The sequence below is a fragment of the Lycium ferocissimum genome, chromosome 6 (assembly GCF_029784015.1).
Source record: "Lycium ferocissimum isolate CSIRO_LF1 chromosome 6, AGI_CSIRO_Lferr_CH_V1, whole genome shotgun sequence".
Taxonomy (NCBI): domain Eukaryota; kingdom Viridiplantae; phylum Streptophyta; class Magnoliopsida; order Solanales; family Solanaceae; genus Lycium; species Lycium ferocissimum.
Genome location: NC_081347.1, coordinates 21,673,850 through 21,693,550, shown reverse-complemented (window position 1 = coordinate 21,693,550; position 19,701 = coordinate 21,673,850). Strand labels below are relative to the sequence as shown.

Here is a 19,701-nt window from a genome sequence, read left to right as displayed (position 1 = left end):
TTTGAATAATGAACGTAAAAGACTATGCAGTCTTAGTATTGATCATGAAGAAAAAGAGAGTGGAAATCAAGAACACAACAATGGAGAAGAAGCAAAGGATGAAACAGAGCTACTATGCGACAAGTTATTCTGTGAAATTGTGAAGAAAGAAGTTGTTATCTCTGATGCTTCTTTCACTTATTGCACTGTATTCACATTGGATGGACGTAAAATATTAAGCAGTCCTAGGACTGATGAAGGAAATGGAGTAGAGGTTTCTGATGTGACTAAATTACACAGATTTAATGAAGCAGAAGGGCAAAAATAGCATTATGTGTAGAATGGAAATGTAGAATCTAAACTAGATGAAGAAAAAGAGAATGGAAATCAAGAAAACAACAATGGTGAAGAAGATATAAAACAAGAAGATGAAACCGAAGAAACAGAGGATGGGATCCTACGTGGATCCCACATGGCTAATTTTTTTGTGTTGTGGAGTCCAAGTCATACTTCCATCCATATAAGGGCAAATTTATCAAGTATCCTAATGGAGAGGGCAAATTTGACCCCAAACTTTGACGGAGGGAAAATTTAAACTATACCATACTTGGAGGGTAAATTTGACCCCTTTAAAATATCGGCCTTCTATTTCTGATGCATAATTTGTTGAAGCCAAAAAGCTATAGATTCTCCGTTTTCAACTTTATATCAGAAGTTGAAATCGGTTTTCCCTTCCTTGATTTGGTATAAACTTTTTCAAACTCTATGATGCTACATTACACCAGATCAGAAGTACGTATGATTTCTTGGTCTTAAAACTTCCATTTTCAATAATCCACACACAAAAAGGTGGATGAGAACTATACAAGATCAACCGATAGTGCATTTACTCTTCATGCCTAGTTATGAATCTTTTTATCTAATTCACCAAAATTTTGAGTAGAAAAGTGATTCAGGCCACATGATCCATTGCCTTAAGACAGAGAAGCTCTGGTTGAAATATATAGCCATTCCTCATATTTCCGAGAAACGAGTTTAATCTACTTGGACACGGTTAATTGCATGAGTGCACGACTATAGTGTCAACCATCACCACTACATGCATATCCCAGGCTATGAATTAATTCAGAGTATCCAAAATTTGTAGTTTAAAACAATAAATTGCTATTTAAAAGAATCAAGCAGCAAAGCTTGTCACAAAATTTGTATACCTAAGCCAAAAATGATCCACTACTCGACTTCACAAAAACCACGCCTTTACATGTGCCATTGTAGCTCTAAGATATGCAAACGATGTTGCATGAGCACCCAATTTCTTACAATTGATATTGGTTTTCTTTGAAGCTGTCTGGCCAGTGGATTTTCTATATTGCAAACACAAGTCAGACTCTATTGCTGCCAACCATATTGCTGGTTACGGTTTCCACTCATCTGGTTAGAACCTCTGCCTGCACCAGAACCTCCATATTGACCACTTTGGGAGTAATTAGGAGGACCACCATACCCACCACTAGGTCCCCGGGGACCACTGGAAGCCACCCCACTACCAGGATAAGGTGGGGCTCGTCCCTGAGGTGGATATGCCCCACTACTATAACCAACTCCCTGTGCCCCACGATCTTGATAATAACCCCCACCAGGGTTTCCACCTGGAGGATACCGATTTGGCCCTCCAGGACCATGAGGCTTTCCATACTGATGATGACCAGCTCCAGCAGATATTGCAGGCTGGGAATTATGTCCACCCCAGTGCTGGGAATGACCTTGCCCAGACTGTTGGATAGGGGGGAGGCGTGAATGTTGCTGTGGGTGCTGCAGCTTGTGTCTTTTGGCCATTTCTTCATTCTGTCTCTGCTGTTGCCGCTTTTTCTTAGTCTGGAACTCGTGTGATGATTCATACTGAGGTAGGCTGTTTAATACAGTGTAGAAACAGGTTGTTAGGTGGAAGACACATATCATAATATATCTCAGGATATACTTTCACTGATTTATATAGCCATAAAAATCTCAAATTAGTTGGATCACAGGTGGTTTAGCTGTAAGCACACATCGGCCAAGAAGTTTCCAGATCCAATGCAGGGTATACAAATTATGCACAAACAGCACTGAAAAATGTTGGATGAAAATGAGGTGCACACCTTTTAGGATCACAAGGTAAGGGGTCGGTCCAGAAATATTCACCATCTAGAGCATCCTTTGCACATATTCTCTGCAAAAAAGGAGGTCGATTAAAACCAGATTAGTAAATGAGCAGAAGCGTGCTTTACAACCAAGCTTATGCAGTCAAACAACTTATTATATAATTTAAGGACAGTTAAAGTAGATTGGGGTTACACAAGATAATAGAAATGTCAAAAAGTCTGTAGTCCTTTTGAAGTTATAAACAGATAACTAAAAAACTGATAGAGCTCCAATTTGTTGGCTTTTAATAACCCAATCTAGATCCAATTACAAATGATAAGGTAAAACAAGTAAAAGATACATAACAGTCAGAAAGGAAATGCACCAAGATAGACGAAAATTGTTTCCAGTTTACTGGTGCTAGTTTCCTCTCCAGGTTTGTTAAAACACAACCAACACCACTTCAATACCACATTAGTTGGGATCGAACATGTGAATCCTTAGTACCCTTTCCACTCTATTTAGGTCCATTTCAATCCATACTAAATAATTTGTCCTGTAAAATAAATTGGGGTTTCTCTAAAATCTCACCCTTTTTTTTTTTACAGAAAAAAGGAAATTGAGATTTTAGAGAAACCCCCCTAAAATCTCACTTTCCCTTGCACAAACATATACGTCGTACCATAATAAAAGGAAGCAGACTCCTAGAGTCACCAGGTAACAACAGCAAGCTTTGTTACCTACCCTTGTAACAACCTAAATCCAAAATAGTTAATTCCCCCATTAATCTTTTGATCCCCTTTTTGTTCTATTTTAGGCTAAGTATGCATGGGTCATGATGGAGATGTTGCATGGGTCATGATGGAGATGTTTTTTTGGATACCTTCCCTCCATGTTACATAATCCTTTTTTAGTATGTAATCATCATATTGGTGCATCCATGGATACAAGTTGCATACGACATGGCTAAACCATATCAAGAAACCTTTCTTTTTATCTTAATGTGTGCCACTTGCACCATTTGCTGAATGAGATCATTACTAACCTCGTCCAATGCTCTATGATCACACTCATTTTAACATTTGCATTTCTACGACATTCATCTAGTGGATTATGTGTTAGAAGCCCAATATTCACTATCACATAACGTCACTAGTCTCACAACCATCATAAAGAACTACTTTTTGACTGTCGGGTATCTTACACACAAAACACCTGCAACGTTCTTCACGCCAAGATCTGTGAAGGACTTGTTGTTCAACTGGAAGAGTGAAGCTAGGAGAAGAAGGCACAAGGCGTGGAATGTTACTCCTCTCGCCTTGATGAGAGTCATTTGGAAAGACAAATAGGAGAGCTTTCGAAGGAGTGGAGATGAATTTTGGTCAATAAGCAGTTGCCTCTGTTCCCTTACATTTTTTGGTGCACCCATGTAGTTCCTGTTTGAATAGAGAATTGGGTGTCTTTTGGGAAGAACCATATTTTGTAGGCTTTCTCCTTTTTGGTATGCCTCTTGTATACGGCCAAGTTGGACTTGTTGTTATGAATGAAATTTTTTACTTGATCAAAAAATGTCAGCTCCAGACAAAGGACTACTCCCCGAGGATCGAGGCATGAGCAGATCGTTGGATATATAGACGCTGATTGAGCAGGATAACCTATTTTGTAGGCTTTCTCCTTTTTGGTATGCCTCTTGTATACGGCCAAGTTGGACTTGTTGTTATGAATGAAATTTTTTACTTGATCAAACAATGTCAGCTCCAGACAAAGGACTACTCCTCGAGGATCGAGGCATGAGCAGATCGTTGGATATATAGACGCTGATTGAGCAGGATAACCTTCTGATAAACGTTCTACATCTAGTTATTGTGTCTACATCACACCCCTTGGGGTGCGGCCCTTCCCCGGACCCTGCTAAGCGGGATGCTTGTACACCGAGCTGCCCTTAATAGGGAGGTAATTTGGTGTCTTGGAAGATTAAGAAACAGAATGTGGTTGCTCGATCTAGTGCAAAAGCAGAATCGAGCAGTGGTTGCAGAAACTTGTGAGCTAGTTTGGATAAAACAGTTGCTCAGAGAGTTACAATTTGGAGAAATCAATCAAATGGAACTTGTGTGTGATAATCAACCGGCCCTTCATATTGCATCAAATCCGGCATTTCATGAGAGGACTAAGCACATTGAGATTGACTATCACTTTATCAGAGAAAAGATACTCTCGGGAGATATTGTTACAAAATTTGTGAAGTCAAGTGATCAACTTGCAATTATCTTCACCAAGTCCCTCAATGTCCTCGAATTAGTTACATCTATAACAATCTCAAAAACATATGACTTGTATGCACCAGCTTGAGAGGGAGTGTTAGTGTTATAATCGGATTAGGATTGTATACAGTGCCCTACATGGAAAAGGATTATGATTTAGTATCTATAACTAGGGCTTAGTATAATAATGTAGTTTACACATCTTAATAATATTTCTCAAGTCTTAATTTCTCACCAGTGCAATGCAATAAAAGATGACGCAGTTCTCCTTCCTGCAACACATAACATTTGCTACAAATCAAAACCCCCCTTCCGTGTAGATTGCATCGGGTGAGGCACACATCATCTGAAACCAACCACGTAAAGTAGGCAACCTTATAAGAGGCCTTAGATTTCCTTCTTCCACGGCCAACTGAGAGGGCTGCCTTAACTCTTTATTTAATCTCCTGTGACAATCTTCAGTCAAAAAAAAAAAAAAAAAATCTCCCTGTAACATGACCCTAAAAACAATATTTCGTTTTGTTGCCTCTTCCATATGATACAGTTAGCTTCTTCTGCATTTAAAGCCACATGCTCCAAGTCTTTTAGCAATAGTGTCATTCTTGGTACTTCCAATCAAAGCAGAGTCTTCTAGAGTTTATGCACCAGCTGTTCCAATCCCAACAATACGACACAACTTCCTACATTGGTGGTGAAATTATAATGGTCATCATGTAAAATAGTAAGTGGTGTATGTCCTCTCCGAACATCCTTCCAGGACTTTGTATTCCTGACGTGACTAACCTTAATCTTTATATTGGTTGCAAAAGCTGGTCAAAGGGGGAGGCAGAGCTAGAATACGTGTTACGGGTTCGGCTAAACCCAATAGCTTTGGTCCAAAACCCAGTATCTCGCTGGTCACAAGCTGCACATATGCTTCCATAACAAGCCATGAGGTGTCTGAACTAGACCAATATACCAGAGACTTTTTGTTCCCTATATTTAGCAACAATTACACTTCTGCATAAAATCTCCACAGCCTTTCATTTGTAGACTACTATTATGTGCTTTCTAGTTTCTCATTCCAAGTCCTACCTTTCCTTTATCTGGCATCACCATGTCCCACTTCACCAAGAAAAAAGTCCTCTTTTCCTTGTTTACATCCCACAGAGTTCCTCCTAATCTTGTCCGAATTTTTCTTCATACTGACTGGGTAAGCCGAAAGAGAGTCGAAAGTACTGCCTTTTCAGGTTGCAAATCTCTTTCCACCCCTCTTCTAAATCTTCTTCCACACCTGTTTTGCCTTGTACCTGGCACCTAAAGGCATGACCAGGTAATTCGAGGGAAGCTCTTATCTGACAGCCCAAAGTATCATCCAACCTTTGTAAATCATGCACTTCACTGACCCACATGCCCTAATTCTGGAAGGGTATGCCAATACTGTTACTTGCACAGCTTTTAACCACAAACTCATCATTTATTCATTTCAACTTTACAGATGATCAGCCTGCCTATTTCATTTTCCAAAATTTTCAACACTTTGAGGTCTTAGCGTATATCAAATTAGGAACCGAACAATAGCAAATGCGTTATTAACTTCATATATTTTGTCCAGTCAAAATGCATCACATCATATGGGTGGGAATAAGAACTTCGTTATTAAGTAAGGCGACTGTTTAACTATTGTGTTCTGGTATAATCGTTATGGGAACTAACGAACATACAACCAACATCCCTCTTCAAATTCTGATAACACCAGACAAAAGCAAATTAATTGAGCATACAAATTGCAGCAGTCACTAAAAATCTACATACTCAGAATAGTGAGTGCCTTTGGACAGAAAGGAACTCCCAAGGAGATTAATACAGCATTCATAAATAAGTTAGATGACCAAAAAACCTATATTATTGTAACAAAAGAGAGTTTGATCCTTATCGTTTTTTGAACTTAAGCACCTTCCGATTATGGATAAAGGAAACCTTTGAAGTTTGAGATTTAGTTACTATAACCACATTAAGGAAAATACCTGAGAAGGATCAAGATTCAGCATTTTGTCTAATAAATCCAAGGCATGGCGATCAAAACTGCACAATGAATAAAAATTAAAGTATGTTAGCAGACATGGTACAAAAACAAGTAGTTCAAACAGCTCAGCATTTCAAGTAGTGAACCCTTAACTGCCTAAAGACCTCTCTGACTCGTCTTTTCATTGGCCTTGCTGGCTTGAACTTGCTGTACCAAGGAATCTTTGATACACCAGGCCAGTTAATCTCATCAGGGGTTCCACAAAGCTCAAATATTTTGTTCAATTGTTCAGGCTGTAATCAGAAAAGAACAAGAGTGATGGACTTGATCTTCAAGACGGACTTGATCTTCAACGAAGCCAGCAGAATCCGTAAAATTGTACTAAAAACTGAGCTTAAAGATGAAGCAGAAGCAAGAGATGGAAGAAAAAATAGTATAAAGAACGCATAGCAAAAGAAACAGACTAAGAGCTTGTTCGGCCAAGCTGCCAAAAACTGTTTATAATGAGAAGCACTTATGTCAAAATAGCTTTTCAGAAAAGCCCTGGAGAAAACGTGATTTGTATTTATAATTGACAGACTATTCCAAAAGAGGGAGAGGAGAGAGAAGAGAGATAGGAAAAAAAAAAAAAAAAAAAGGAAAAGACATGGTGGAAACAAAAAAACGAGAAAAGAGTTTGTATGTAATTGAAAGATAGATGTGTTAAATTAATGAGAGATAGTTTGGTAAGTGTAAATTTTCGGTAAGGATATTTTTGTCTTGAAAAAATTAATTTTCTGCTTCTGCTTCTTGGAAAACAAAAATTTGCAGTTTCTTCCCGACAACAGAAAAACTGTTTTTGCTGCTGTTCAAAAGCTTTTTTTTTTTTTGTTGGTCAAAATACCTAAAATCTCAAAAAAAAAAAAAAAAAAGTTAAAGTAAAATGTGCTTAGCCTCCAAGAATCTTGGCCAAACAAACTATAAATTAGCTTAAAGACATTGAATTGGAAAGGGAACTCATGAACATCCTGAGGTCCTCAACTTTGACCAGCCTACTTCCTTGCACCAGAAATAAATAAGTCCATGCATCTAACTTCACTCATTTACATCCTCAAGTTCCTAATACCATTGCCAGATAACACCTTTGAAAATCTTATGGCTATCCATACAAGGTAGTGAACTGAGAAATCATATGTGACAAGCTTTTTTTGAGTGTAGTACTACAGGATACAACTTATATATCTGAGATGACATTCTTTTATTCTTTTCTTACGTTATTATGTAATATCTCAAATTCAATTAGGAAGTTACTGCGATGTATATTTTAAAATTCAATTAGGAAGTTACTGCAATGGACTAACAACATGCAACAATTTGTCTACCTATGGTTATGATTGAAGATAAAACAAATTATACAAATTAATCAAGTTCGTTTCACGGCCCAAGCCCAACTGCCAAGGTATTGTCCACTTTGCCCAACTTTTGAGGCCTCATTGTTGTCCTGTTTGGCTAAACCAAAACACACCTCCACAATTGAGTCTGAATTCTCCCTTTTATGGCTCATAACTTCCCCCTCCCATTGCGCTTTGACAAGTTCACAGCGAACCCCTTTCGAGTTTAACCGTCAGCAACCTGTGGGCTCCCCCCCACCCCCCAAAACCAACCCAAACAAACTAAAAGCACACTAACTTACGAACACAGAGATTTCTCGGACTTTGTCTTAACAGAACAAATTGTTCTCATATGAGGACCAAAACAGTCTTCAATTCTAAAACCACCATGTAGTGCTCCCCAATATCGCACAATTTATCCCAACCAAAAGCGTATGGATTTTATCTAGCCTTTGTTAATTAATCACTCATTAAGCTCACAGAAAAAGAAATGAAGAAGAGAATTAAGACAATAAAAAATGTCTGACTTTAGTTGAGAAAGACGCCAAACAGGACCAATTTCTGTCCATTTGCTACTCGTCATCTACATCTGGGATTTGCTATTCGTCTTCCACTATTAATAATATACTCCCTCCGTTTCAATTTGTGTCTTTAGTTTGACTCGGCTCGGAGTTTATGAAAATAAAGAAGACTTTTGAATCTTGTGGTCTTAAACTAAAAATGTGTGTAATGTACCAAAATGCCCTTTGGATCCTGTGGTCTTAAATATGCCATGTAGGGTGTTGGGGGTAAGGTGTTACTAAATATAGAAAGTGGCATTCTTTTTTAAACAGACTAAAAAGGATAGTAAGATAAACAAATTGAAACGGAGGGAGTAATACACAAGTACTGTTATATGTATTATACTCGTGTCTAGTTCAACATCATCATAAAAATGGAAGGGAAATACCAGGAACAGAATCTTCACTTCCCAATATATTGCTGAATGTTTTACCATTCACAGTAGTGCTTATAGCTCAACTAAACCAAATGGAATATACAGAAACTAACCTTATATTTTCATTGAGCACCTTGAACTATTTGGATGCTCCCTTCATCTTCACCAATATTTGGAATATATGAAAGTAATCCCGTGCTTTATCCACACACACACACACACAAAAAAAAAAAAGATACTAATAATGTGTTCCATAAATGCCTTCTCTCTGATAACGTTTCTTTCTTTATTTTCCTTTTTTATTAAGTTTTGAGGTTGAAGTATTCTCTAGGATAGGTAGTTAACAATTTCTTGCAGATACTGACATGCCATAAATCAATATTATTCCTTTTCCAATTAACTACACTCTTTCTATTTTGGAATCTTCCAAAATGTTTGACTCCATCACACTTATTATATTATTTTATAAAGCACTTTAAAGAATTCAAGTTCATTCACTATTCAAATTGTAAAGTTTGATAAGATATTTTATCTATCAACAAACTTTACAATTGCCAACTTAATATTTTCTTCTGCTACCACTAATATCATGCATAAGTCAGATTAACGATTTGACTGAGTTTCTAATCCATTATCATCATATAAAAAAGAACGAAGGAAGTAATATATTTATCGTTCATGTGGTCTCCCTTAAAGTTTCAGAATGTTTTTGTCCTAACGATTTAAATCCTTGTCCATGCTGCTTGGAAAATTTTGCTTGTCATCGTAAAATGTAGATTATTAGTCACCAGCCTAGCTAACAAGATCAAATAAAAGAAACTTGCTCAGAAAATCTTTCCTCTTCAGATTTTACTCAATCGTGAGATCAGGTTCGAATAAGCTGTTTTCTAATCCAAATACTTCATTGCTGTCAGCAAAATTAGCCAGAGAAATGGACTAGTAAACTATCTGACCTAAGTAAAAGATACTCTCAAGAAATAGAGGCGATAGCACATCAGCGAAGATTCCTTAGACCACTAGTAGCAGATATACAGCACCTAGAGAAGCAGGACACAAATTTAACAGGATGTTACCTCATTTTTTCCAGGTAAGATTGGCTTTCCGTATAAAAGTTCAGCAAATATACAACCAACGGACCACATGTCAACAGCGGGACCATACTTCGTGGCTCCAAGCAACAACTCCGGAGGTCTGTCCAAGATTATTGTATATTTAGTCTAGAAAGAGCAGAAAAAACTCAGAGTGATACAAGCAAAGTGATAGAAGAACGCTTTAACCGGCTCCAGATTTACCTATACCACAGAGTAATAACACGATTTGTCAGATTAGCATTGTGATCACCAGAAAATGAGCGGGCTAAACCAAAATCAGCAAGCTTCAGATTTCCTTCATTATCTATCAGAAGATTAGAGCCTGCAAACATAAAAATGAAAGGAAACGAATGTGTCAAGAGCTTCCAGTAACACTTGCAAATATCAATATGTGACATACAGAGAATTTTAATAAAAAGCAACCTTTGATATCTCTGTGAAGAACTTGATTAACATGGCAATAATGAAGACCAGTAAGCAGTTGCTTCATGTAGCACTGGAAAAGGAGTATCATCAATATGTGCAGCGACTAGATGGTCATCACAATCAGAAAAAGCATAAAAAAATTCTGCTAGGTAGGCTTACGATACTTTAATCTGCGGAATTGTGAATCTCAACCCTGGTCGATCAGCAAGGCCAGTCAAGTCGTGATCCATGTATTCAAAAACCATGTAGATGTTTCCCTTGTACTTGTTATTATCTGCTCCTGAAAGGAAATTGAAATTCATGGATGTTAATTTCTGCAAACATTGAGAAAGGAACTTCACTACCAATAAGAAAATTTTCTTCGCTGGAATACCTAGCTTCTCTTGCTCGTCCCCTTCAGGGCCTAGAAGAGAGATTCATTTCAGAACTGACAATAAAAGTTTCAAACTTGGGCAAAGTTGCAAAAATTAGAGCATCTAAGAATTAAGAGACAAAGTACCTTGAGAGGTTACTATCTCTTTCAGCTTAATGACATTTTCATGCTGCAATTTCTTTAGAATTTTAATCTCACGGATGGCTGTTATAGGGAACTGCAGAAATAAGTATAAGTTACCACGTTATCAATTTTACGCCAGCAATGCATTAGTCAAAATAAGCTCTAATATTTAAATGGTATAAATACAAATCTAAAAGCAGCATGATGATTGGGGAAAAGAACAGTACCCCCTCCTTCTCATTGTCCATACGTATCTTCTTCAAAGCAACAATCTCCCCGGTTTTTTTTTCTCTAGCCATGTACACTTGCCTGGAAAAGAGCAACAGTGCAAATCATGCTAAGCATACAAACCGTGTGAAATATCAACAAATGCAAAGCTGGCTGAGTCACCTCTAAATTGAATCAATTTCATCTACAGTTGCCAATTACAATAGTTGCAATGTGAATCTCAAGCGATAGTGTCAATTGCATCCTTATTGCATAACTTTGCCCTTTTTTAATCAGTAAGTTATATTTTTATTAACAAAAAGTAGCCAGCTGGACATTACAAAATGAGAAGCTCATCCATACAAAAACTAAAAGAAGTTGCTCACCCATACAAAAATTACTTATAAAATCTATCATGCAATTTTCATCATATAGATCCTGTAGATTGCACACGTACAACTCTATAGACTATTAAGCAATGTGTCAAAAGTCTATTGCTCCCCACAAGAAATAGATCATTCTTGATTCCCGGACTTCAGGAACGACCAACTTGTACTGGAATTACAAGAGCCAATCAACTATCACAGGAATGCAGATCAAGGATCTTCATGTAAACAGCAGCTAATTTTTCAGTAGAGATGGAAACTTTTACAGAAAACCGAATCTTGAGGCTTCCCAATGCATTTTCAATTTATTTTATTTTTTTGAGAAGGTAACAGTAATATGTATAGACTAAACCAGCACATAGGTTGTGCTGAAAACCATATTTACATTAGGCAAAAGAAAAACTGATCCAACATTCTAACAAGATCCTAGAAAATCTATAATGGACTCAGTATCATCTGGATATATCCGCTTACACCAAAAACAAAAAAATCTAATGCAATTCAGTTTTATCTTTTGTGCTTCATTACAGATGTCCTCAAAACACCTTGAATTCCTTCTTTCCAAATTGTCCACCATATACAGGCTGGAACAACCCTCCATCTATATCTGTCTGCAGCTCCTAATCCTGCCTCCTCCCAGCTATATGGTACTTGAGTAATCTTGTTAGGCATTACCCAAGCCAGGCCCCTAAGGTTAACAAAATCCTCCAAAGCTGGTCCGTTATCTTGCGTTGTAAAAAAAAGATGGCTGACTGTTTCAGCCTCTTCAACACATAGATAGCATCTGGAACAAAGAGAGAACTTCCTCTTTTTAAGATTTTCTTGAGTCAAAACAGCTTCCCTTCCCAGCAACCAAGTGAAATATACTACTTTGTATGGTATTTTCACTTTCCACTTATGCTTCCAAGGCCAATGTTGCACCTGTTGATTACCTTGGTTCAAAAATTTGTATGCCGAATTCACTTTAACTATGTCTTTACTGTCTTCTCTCCACCATAGTTTATCTACTCTCCATCATGAAAGCCTTTGAACTCTTCCAACTTTCTAAAGAATTCAGTCAGTGTGTCAATTTCCCAGTCATTAAATTCCTCCTAAACTGAGTGTTCCATCCTTGAGGAGTCCATGTTTCAGCTACAGTCTTTTGTTGATGTACAGCCAGCCCACAAATGTTGGGAAAGAGGTCCTTTAAACTTTTATTGCCCAACCATTTATCCTCCCAAAATGATGTTTTATCTCCATTGTTTACCTTTACTGTTGCATGATTCCTCAAGAAAGGCCATAATACTCTTATGGATCTCCACAAACTAACTCCATAAGGAGTGTTCACCTCTTTGGTCATCCATTTGCTTTCTTCACCATACTTTGTCTTGATGATGCTTCCCCAGTAAGATTGATTATCTTGAGCATACCTCCACAACCACTTTAATTTAAGAGCTTTACTCTGCAATTTGAGATTCCTGATGCCTAATCCACTTTGTTTGTTCCCCAACATAACATCACACCATTTGACTAGATGGAATACCTTTTTGTCTTGATTTCCTTGCCAGAAAAAATCCCTCCTAATCTTGTCAAGCTTTGGATGATCACCACTGGAATGGGAAATATGACATCATGTAAGTTGACAGTGCATCCAACAGTGAGTTGATGAGAGTGACTCTGCCTCTTAGACAAATATATTGTGATTTCCATCTAGTCAACTTCTTCTCACACTTCCAAATACTCATAGACTTTGATTTAGCACCTAAGGGCATTCCCAAATAAGTGGTCGGTAATGATCCAACTTCTCCACCTAAATCCCAGTCAACTCCTCCATATTAGACACTACATTGATTGGATACATGTGACTCTTTCTCCAATTAATGTGCAAGCCAGAAACTCCTTCAAATAGCACCAGGATTAATCTCAATATCTTTGGATGATCTTCATCAGCATCACAGAAAATTAAGGTATAATCTGCATATTGGAAATGTGTGACTTCCATGTTGGCAATTGAATTTGAATTTGTGGCCACCTGAAAACCTCTGATCCATTCATTGTTTCTTGCCACCTTAATCATATTGTTCAGGCCCTCCATGACTAGAATGAACAGGAAAGGAGACAAAGGATCACCCTGTCTCAATGTCTCAATCCTCTCTGAGCTGAGAAAAAACCTTCAGGTGAGCCATTGATTAGGATGGAAAACTTGACAGTTGAGATGCAAAATCTTATCCACTTTATCCATTTTTCTCCAAAGCCCATACATGACAGTATCTTCAATAGAAAACCCCAATTGACATGATCATACGCTTTTCAATGTCTAATTTGCAAAGAACTCCTGGCTTTCCTTGTTTGATTCTGGAATCCACAGCTTCATTAGCAATTAAAATAGCATCCATTATTTGTCTCTCTTTAATGAAAGCCATCTGTTGGACATCCACCAGCTTGTGTATTACTCTTTTCAACCTCTCTGTTAACACCTTTGAGATCAACTTGTAGACACTGCCTATAAGGCTAATGGGTCTAAAGTCTCTCAACTCCTTAGCTCCATTCTTTTTTGGGATCAAGGCTATATAGGTTGCATTATAGTTTTTCTCAAAAACTCCATGAGCATGAAAGTTTTTGAAAGTTTACATGATATCATGCTTCAAAACATCCCAACATTTGATGAGGAAGCCCATTGTGTAGCCATCTGGGCCAGGGGCTTTGTCCATGGCACATATCTTTAGACATGACAACACCTCTTGTTCACTAAATTCACCTTGTAAAACAACATTTTCCTCTCCAGTGATGAAAGGACAATTGATCAAATTAAATGATGGCCTCCATTCATAAGTCAGTTTCCGATAGAAATCAACAATTTCCCCCTTGATTCTTACTGATCTTCCACAACTTCATCTTGGATCACAAGCTTGTCAATATTGTTACTTCTGTTATGTGCATTGGCCATTTTGTGGAAGAAACTAGTATTCTTGTCCCCCTCTTTGAGCCATAAAGGCCTAGATCGTTGTCTCCATGAGATTTCTTCATTTTTAATGTGTTCATCATATTCCATCAAAAGAGAAGCTTTCAAAACTGATTCCTCTTCTGATAACACTCTATTCTCTTGTATTGCATCAAAGGTAGCCAATTGACTCAAAAGTTGAGCCTTTTACATTCCCAGATTTCCTTGACAAGTTTTACTCCATTCCTTTAGCTTGACTTTTAATGCTTTAACTTTGCAAGCTAAAATATAGTCAGGTTTGCCTGTGAAAATAAAAGAATTCCACCAGTCTCTGAATCTTTCCACAAATCCTTCTATATTCAGCCACCAATTTTCAAATTTAAAACATGACCTGTTATGTTCCCAGATTCCACATTGTAGTGAGATAGGGAAATGCTTAGACTCCAATCTTTGCAATACAGACTGCTTAATATTCCTGAACCTGTCATCCCATTCTTGAGAGATTAGAATCCTGTCAATTCTAGAAGCAATTCTACTATTATCTCCCTTCAGCCAAGTAAAACATCCTTCTTCTAGTTGAAGATCTAAATGTCTTCTATAAAATCTGAGAATTCCTCCATTGCAGGGGTTCTTCTGCAATTCCTTTTATCAGATGGAAATCTTGTGACATTGAAGTCACCACAGACAGCCCATGGACCATCAAACATACCCCTAACAGCTCCTACTTCCTCCCACACATGCTCCCCCTCAAATCTGCAATTTGGAGCATATACTCCATTTATGTGGCACTCAAAATCGTGAAGAAGTGCCACAAACTTGCAGGTTAGAGTATATGATCCAATTTCCAGAATATCCCCTCTCCAAGCTCTATTATCCCACAACATCAGAATTCCCCCTCTAGTGCCACCGGCTTGTAAACATGCAAATTTCGCCCACCTCCCTCCTCATAATTCTTTGATAATCTCTTTTACATCCCCCTCCAGTTTAGGCTCCTGAAGACATATGATATCAGCATTCCGATTGTACATAAGACTCTTCACAATTCTTCTTTTATCCCTGTTGTTTAATTCCTTACGTTCCATAACACCAGTTTGAAATTCATTTTAAAAGGTTTCCATCTTTTCCCCTGACTCTCTTCCCATCACTTTTGAACTTGACATCAAAAGAGGTGAGCCCCTTGAGTTCTTGTATCCCTTTGTATCTAGACCTCTTGATAGATGCCTCTGTCTCCATTAGCCTTGCTTGTCAGCAGCGATCTATTTGCAATGCATTTTCAAAATTTATTAAGAGCTTTTGGCTGAAATCTCTGAATTGATTTAATCAGGTATTAATAGACTAAAGTTAACAACTACAACTCTACATGCACCACCTATTCGTGCTCCCAGCATCTCCTTCTTCAGTCCAATAAAACTGGAACTAATTCCCAACTTTTTGCATAATTACATTGGAGATATAATCCTTGTCAATATTACATTAGCTGGAATATGAGCACCAGCTTTGCCAATGTAGCCAAAATAGATATATCGATACAATGACAGTCTTCTCTGCATTTCTTATTATCACATGCAAATTACCAATATCCATCTTCTTCTATTTGACTCACTTGTGCGAGCTAGATAAATTCTAAACAAAACAGATCCTTGTTCAAAGCCCAAAATCACGCCAATTTAAGAACTGAATCGACTAAATCGCCTTTCAATATGGTCAGAATGATAGACAACAACTAAAAAGAATAAAAGACGATCCTCAATAACATGTTTAAGTCAAAAATAGAAAGGGCTACCCAACAAGTAACATCATATTGTCTTGAGGCATAAAAAGAAAATAAAAAATCATTCACATGGAAAAAAACAAAAAACACTTGTGCACTTAAGGGTGTGGTTTAGTGGTCAATGACGTGGGTTGAGAACTAGGAGGTCCCAGGTTCAAATCACTAGGTGATTTCTTCTCATGTGTCCTAGCCTTGGTGGACAGAGTTACTCGGTAGATATTGCTGGTAGGAGGTCACAAGTAACTCGGCGAATTAGTCAAGGAGCGCCCAAGCTGGCACGTTATCAAAAAAACACTTGTCTGATAAGCACGACAACTATCTTCTCTTGTTATGCCCTTTTCTCAATAGTAGTCTTTTTTTATATAAGCTTCACACGGCGTATCCCCACCAGAGTAATTCAATAGTCCATTGATATTTTCACGAAAAGAAACTAAATAACAACCTAATATCAGATCATGAAGTAATGGCATTACAACAAACTATGCCAAAACCACAATAAAAAATAATAATTTTCACCTTGTATACACTTTACAACAACAGCGGTTCAGATGAACCCCCTTCCGGTACCCCAGCTCCGCCACCCACCCCCCGGGGTCATACGCCCAAGTTCTCGTTTACCCACAAAGAGCACACCAGCAAAATACAAAAAGTAATACCAATAACACAATCCCAATGTACCTTTCAATGAGGCAAAAAAGCAACCCATCAACATACAAGTTAGTACTAAACAAAAAGAAGCCATTAGAAATAAAGCATCCAAATAAAGGGATAAAAAAGGGGGCAAACCCATAAGTTCCTTCACCGATTTGTTCAAGTTTTTCGAAGCAATCGATACTACGAGAACCCCATAATGGCGCTTCTTCAACATTCAGCTGTCCATATGCAGCCACTGCCATTTTTATTTCTACCCTTCCTCTCAAACACTTTAATGGGTTATATGTGAAGAAGAATGATTGATAGAGAGAGGAAAGTAGTACTAACTTCAATTCAAATATAGGGGAACAACGCTCTAACGGAGGCGGCTTGGGTTGTGGGTTTTTCCTTTTTTTTTTTTTTTTTTTCCCCACAAAACTATTCAACTAAATGGTTGTTTTGTGCCTAAGACCACTTGAGAATGGGCTTTTTCTTTTTCTTTTTTTCTAATTTAGCATACAACGAGGGATCTTTTTTTTGTCATTTCAAATAAATCTTGTTTGTTAGTAGAAAAACGCGGAATATAGTCAAACTTCTCTATAATGATAGCGTTTATCCGAAAATTTTATGATCAAGTGTTATAGTAGGTGATTGTCACAGATATATATCTTGTCATTTGATGTTTAGATATCATTTTGAGCTATTATAAGCAAAAGTACGCAAATAATTATTTTTCTATACTTTTTAGGTTATAAACCAAAAAAATATAAGTGTTAATTTTAAAATTTCAATTGATTTTTATACCTCATTAATTAAAAACTAAAAATACTAATAAATTACTAAATAAATCCGTAACTAATTGTATCATACCGATAAAGAAATAAAATCTACGAAACAAATGCATTTAACATTAATTGAGAATTTAAATATTTCAAGGTTGACGTAAGAGTTGTACAATTGTAGCTAGGTTGTTTCGTAAATTTCAGTCTCTTATTAATAATATAACACTTCAATTGACGAAGAATTTTGTCCAAACTTTTTAAAAGGAGCTTTAATAGTTGGATCGTTCTATCTAACCCCAAAAGCAGTAGTTGGCGCTTCTTCATCAACACTTTCGTTGTCACCTTCTGCATCCGCTGTCTCTTGAAATTTTCTATGTGCATGACATTAATGAAGATTACCATAAATATTTTAATATTTTATTCTTATACATTGTACATTTTTTACAAAATGTTATTAGACAGTATTTGAGGCTATTATAGAGAGGTAGCTATAATGAATCATCCGTTGTTGTTGTAGAATAGAATCTTTATTATAAGAAGTAACATATAACATAAAAAATCGGTTAAAATCAAATAAAGTGAAATGCTTTGTTTATAACGAATGACAATTATAGAGAGGGTTGACTGTACATACACAGCTTCTTAATTAAATATCCCCATGCCTTTGCATATAAAGCAGGTATGCCCCTCGTTAAAAGAGTGGTGCGGATACCCTCACCATTACTATCCTTTTTATTAACAAACTCCTATTTTTCGGTTTAAAAATTATTTACCCTCTTTTGTAAAATTAAAAATTACCTTTTTCCTTTAAAAAATCAGTGACGCGTTATCTTTTATCTGCGACCCAACTCAAACCCGATCAACATAAAAAATAAAAAAAATAAAAAAAAAATCCTCTTCATCGTCTTATCCAGACGCACACAACGCCGACCTTTTTCCTTAGATTAATCGAACATAAAATTCTGCCAACTTTATCCATTCCTTAGGTTTTGGCTTTACCCATCTCTAATGGTGTAGAAAAATCTCAAGTAAGATTCTATTACTTTCTTCCCCCTTTTTTGATAATTTATGGTTTGTGGGTGTGAAAAGTGATCCCCTTCAGTTGTTTCAATCCCCCGCCCTCATTTTGTTCACTGATTTCGATCGAAGAAAAATATTATCGACTCTGAATCGCTGAAGAAAATGTAAGAGAGCTCTGTGTCTAATGTGATATTTGGAGGTGTTTATGTGGAATTGATGTTGGAAAAATATTAGAAATGATCACATTAAGAAGATAAAATAACTGACAAATAAAATATAGTAATAACAATAAAGATATGACAGAGTTGAAATTGGAAAATCCAGTTCAAGGCACGCTATGGATGATGTTGTCTTCAGAGTAGATTTAATCGCTACCCGAATGCACATAGCAAAGTCACATTCTACTCCCAAGATACAATGAACCACTTAGGAGTCTTCTAATGTGCACGCAAATAGAAGTTCCGAAAATCCATTTTAATGTCTCAGCTACTTTTATAAAAAGGAAGAGGCAAGAATGCAAAATTTTTATATTGTAGGAATTTTTTGTATTCTTTGGAATTCTGTGTTGTTGAAATTTTGTCTTAGAGATGGAAATCTAAAGCATGCCTATTATTTATAAGGTGTAGAAAATAACTAACACACCTTTTCAAAAAAAGGATGTACCCCTAAGATTGAATGATACATTTTCATACTGAATAAGTTTATCCTTTAAAGAATTGGTAACATTTTTTCACAATATATTATGTCTTTTCTAAAGTGTGTTTAAATTTTGAATTACTTCTAAAAAAAATCCAACAATTGAGGCCCCACATTTAATGGCTTGGACTCCACAGAATGTTGGTCAACGTTTTCACAAGTGTTCACAGAGTGGAATAAGTATATTTTCGTGGGTTGATTATGTTGATATAAAATTTGGGCTAATGTTGTTTACATGTTGTTTTCAGAAACAAAAATGTGATTTTAGGAACTGGGAGGAACCAAGGTTTCCTCCTAGAGCAGTAAAATTGATCTACGATTTGAAAAGCAAAGAAAAATGCCTTCGAAGTGAGAAGAATATGTTGTTGAAGAAGATTGCAAATTTAGAGTGTTCCAACAACATGTTGAAGGAGAAGGTGATTGGTTTGAAGTTTATTTGGAGTGTTCCAACAACATGTTGGAGGAAAAGATGACTGATTTGGAGTGTTCTACTGTTAAAGTTGCTGGACCACCAACAAATTTAAGAAAAAAGTTGTTGAGTTATTTTCATTGGGTTGCTTTGTTGGATTCATTGTAGCATGTTTGCTAAAATGAACCTTG

The 19,701-nt window shown here is 36.8% G+C and overlaps 1 protein-coding gene across 4 annotated transcripts; it reads right to left on the bottom strand.

Moving 5' to 3' along the window:
- Positions 1-968: 968 nt before the first annotated feature.
- LOC132059502 (cyclin-dependent kinase C-1) lies at positions 969-17,023 on the bottom strand. 4 transcript variants are annotated; one of them, XM_059452125.1, is made up of 12 exons: positions 16,649-17,023; positions 10,914-10,995; positions 10,690-10,780; positions 10,564-10,593; positions 10,355-10,470; positions 10,188-10,260; positions 9,966-10,086; positions 9,747-9,864; positions 6,520-6,659; positions 6,368-6,425; positions 2,118-2,188; positions 969-1,888 (listed from the first exon to the last, which is right to left on the bottom strand). In XM_059452125.1, the coding sequence occupies exons 1-12, from the start codon at positions 16,864-16,866 to the stop codon at positions 1,369-1,371; spliced, it is 1,638 nt and encodes a 545-aa protein (XP_059308108.1). In that variant the 5' UTR covers positions 16,867-17,023; the 3' UTR covers positions 969-1,368. The 4 variants fall into 4 exon arrangements, with proteins under 4 accessions (XP_059308108.1, XP_059308111.1, XP_059308110.1 ...); XM_059452128.1 differs by having other exon boundaries at positions 16,757-17,023; XM_059452127.1 differs by lacking the exon at positions 10,564-10,593.
- Between the last annotated feature and the right edge of the window lie 2,678 nt (positions 17,024-19,701).

Bases quoted from the DNA above. Each gene is read 5' to 3' on its own strand.
- LOC132059502 (XM_059452125.1), bottom strand. From the start codon at position 16,866: ATGGCAGTGGCTGCATATGGACAGCTGAATGTTGAAGAAGCGCCATTA. The intron at 6,660-9,746 runs GTAACATCCTGT...TTCTGATTACAG, and splicing joins TCTTACCTGGAAAAAATGAG to CCTGAACAATTGAACAAAAT. The intron at 1,889-2,117 runs GTGTGCACCTCA...TGTATTAAACAG, and splicing joins TTACCTTGTGATCCTAAAAG to CCTACCTCAGTATGAATCAT.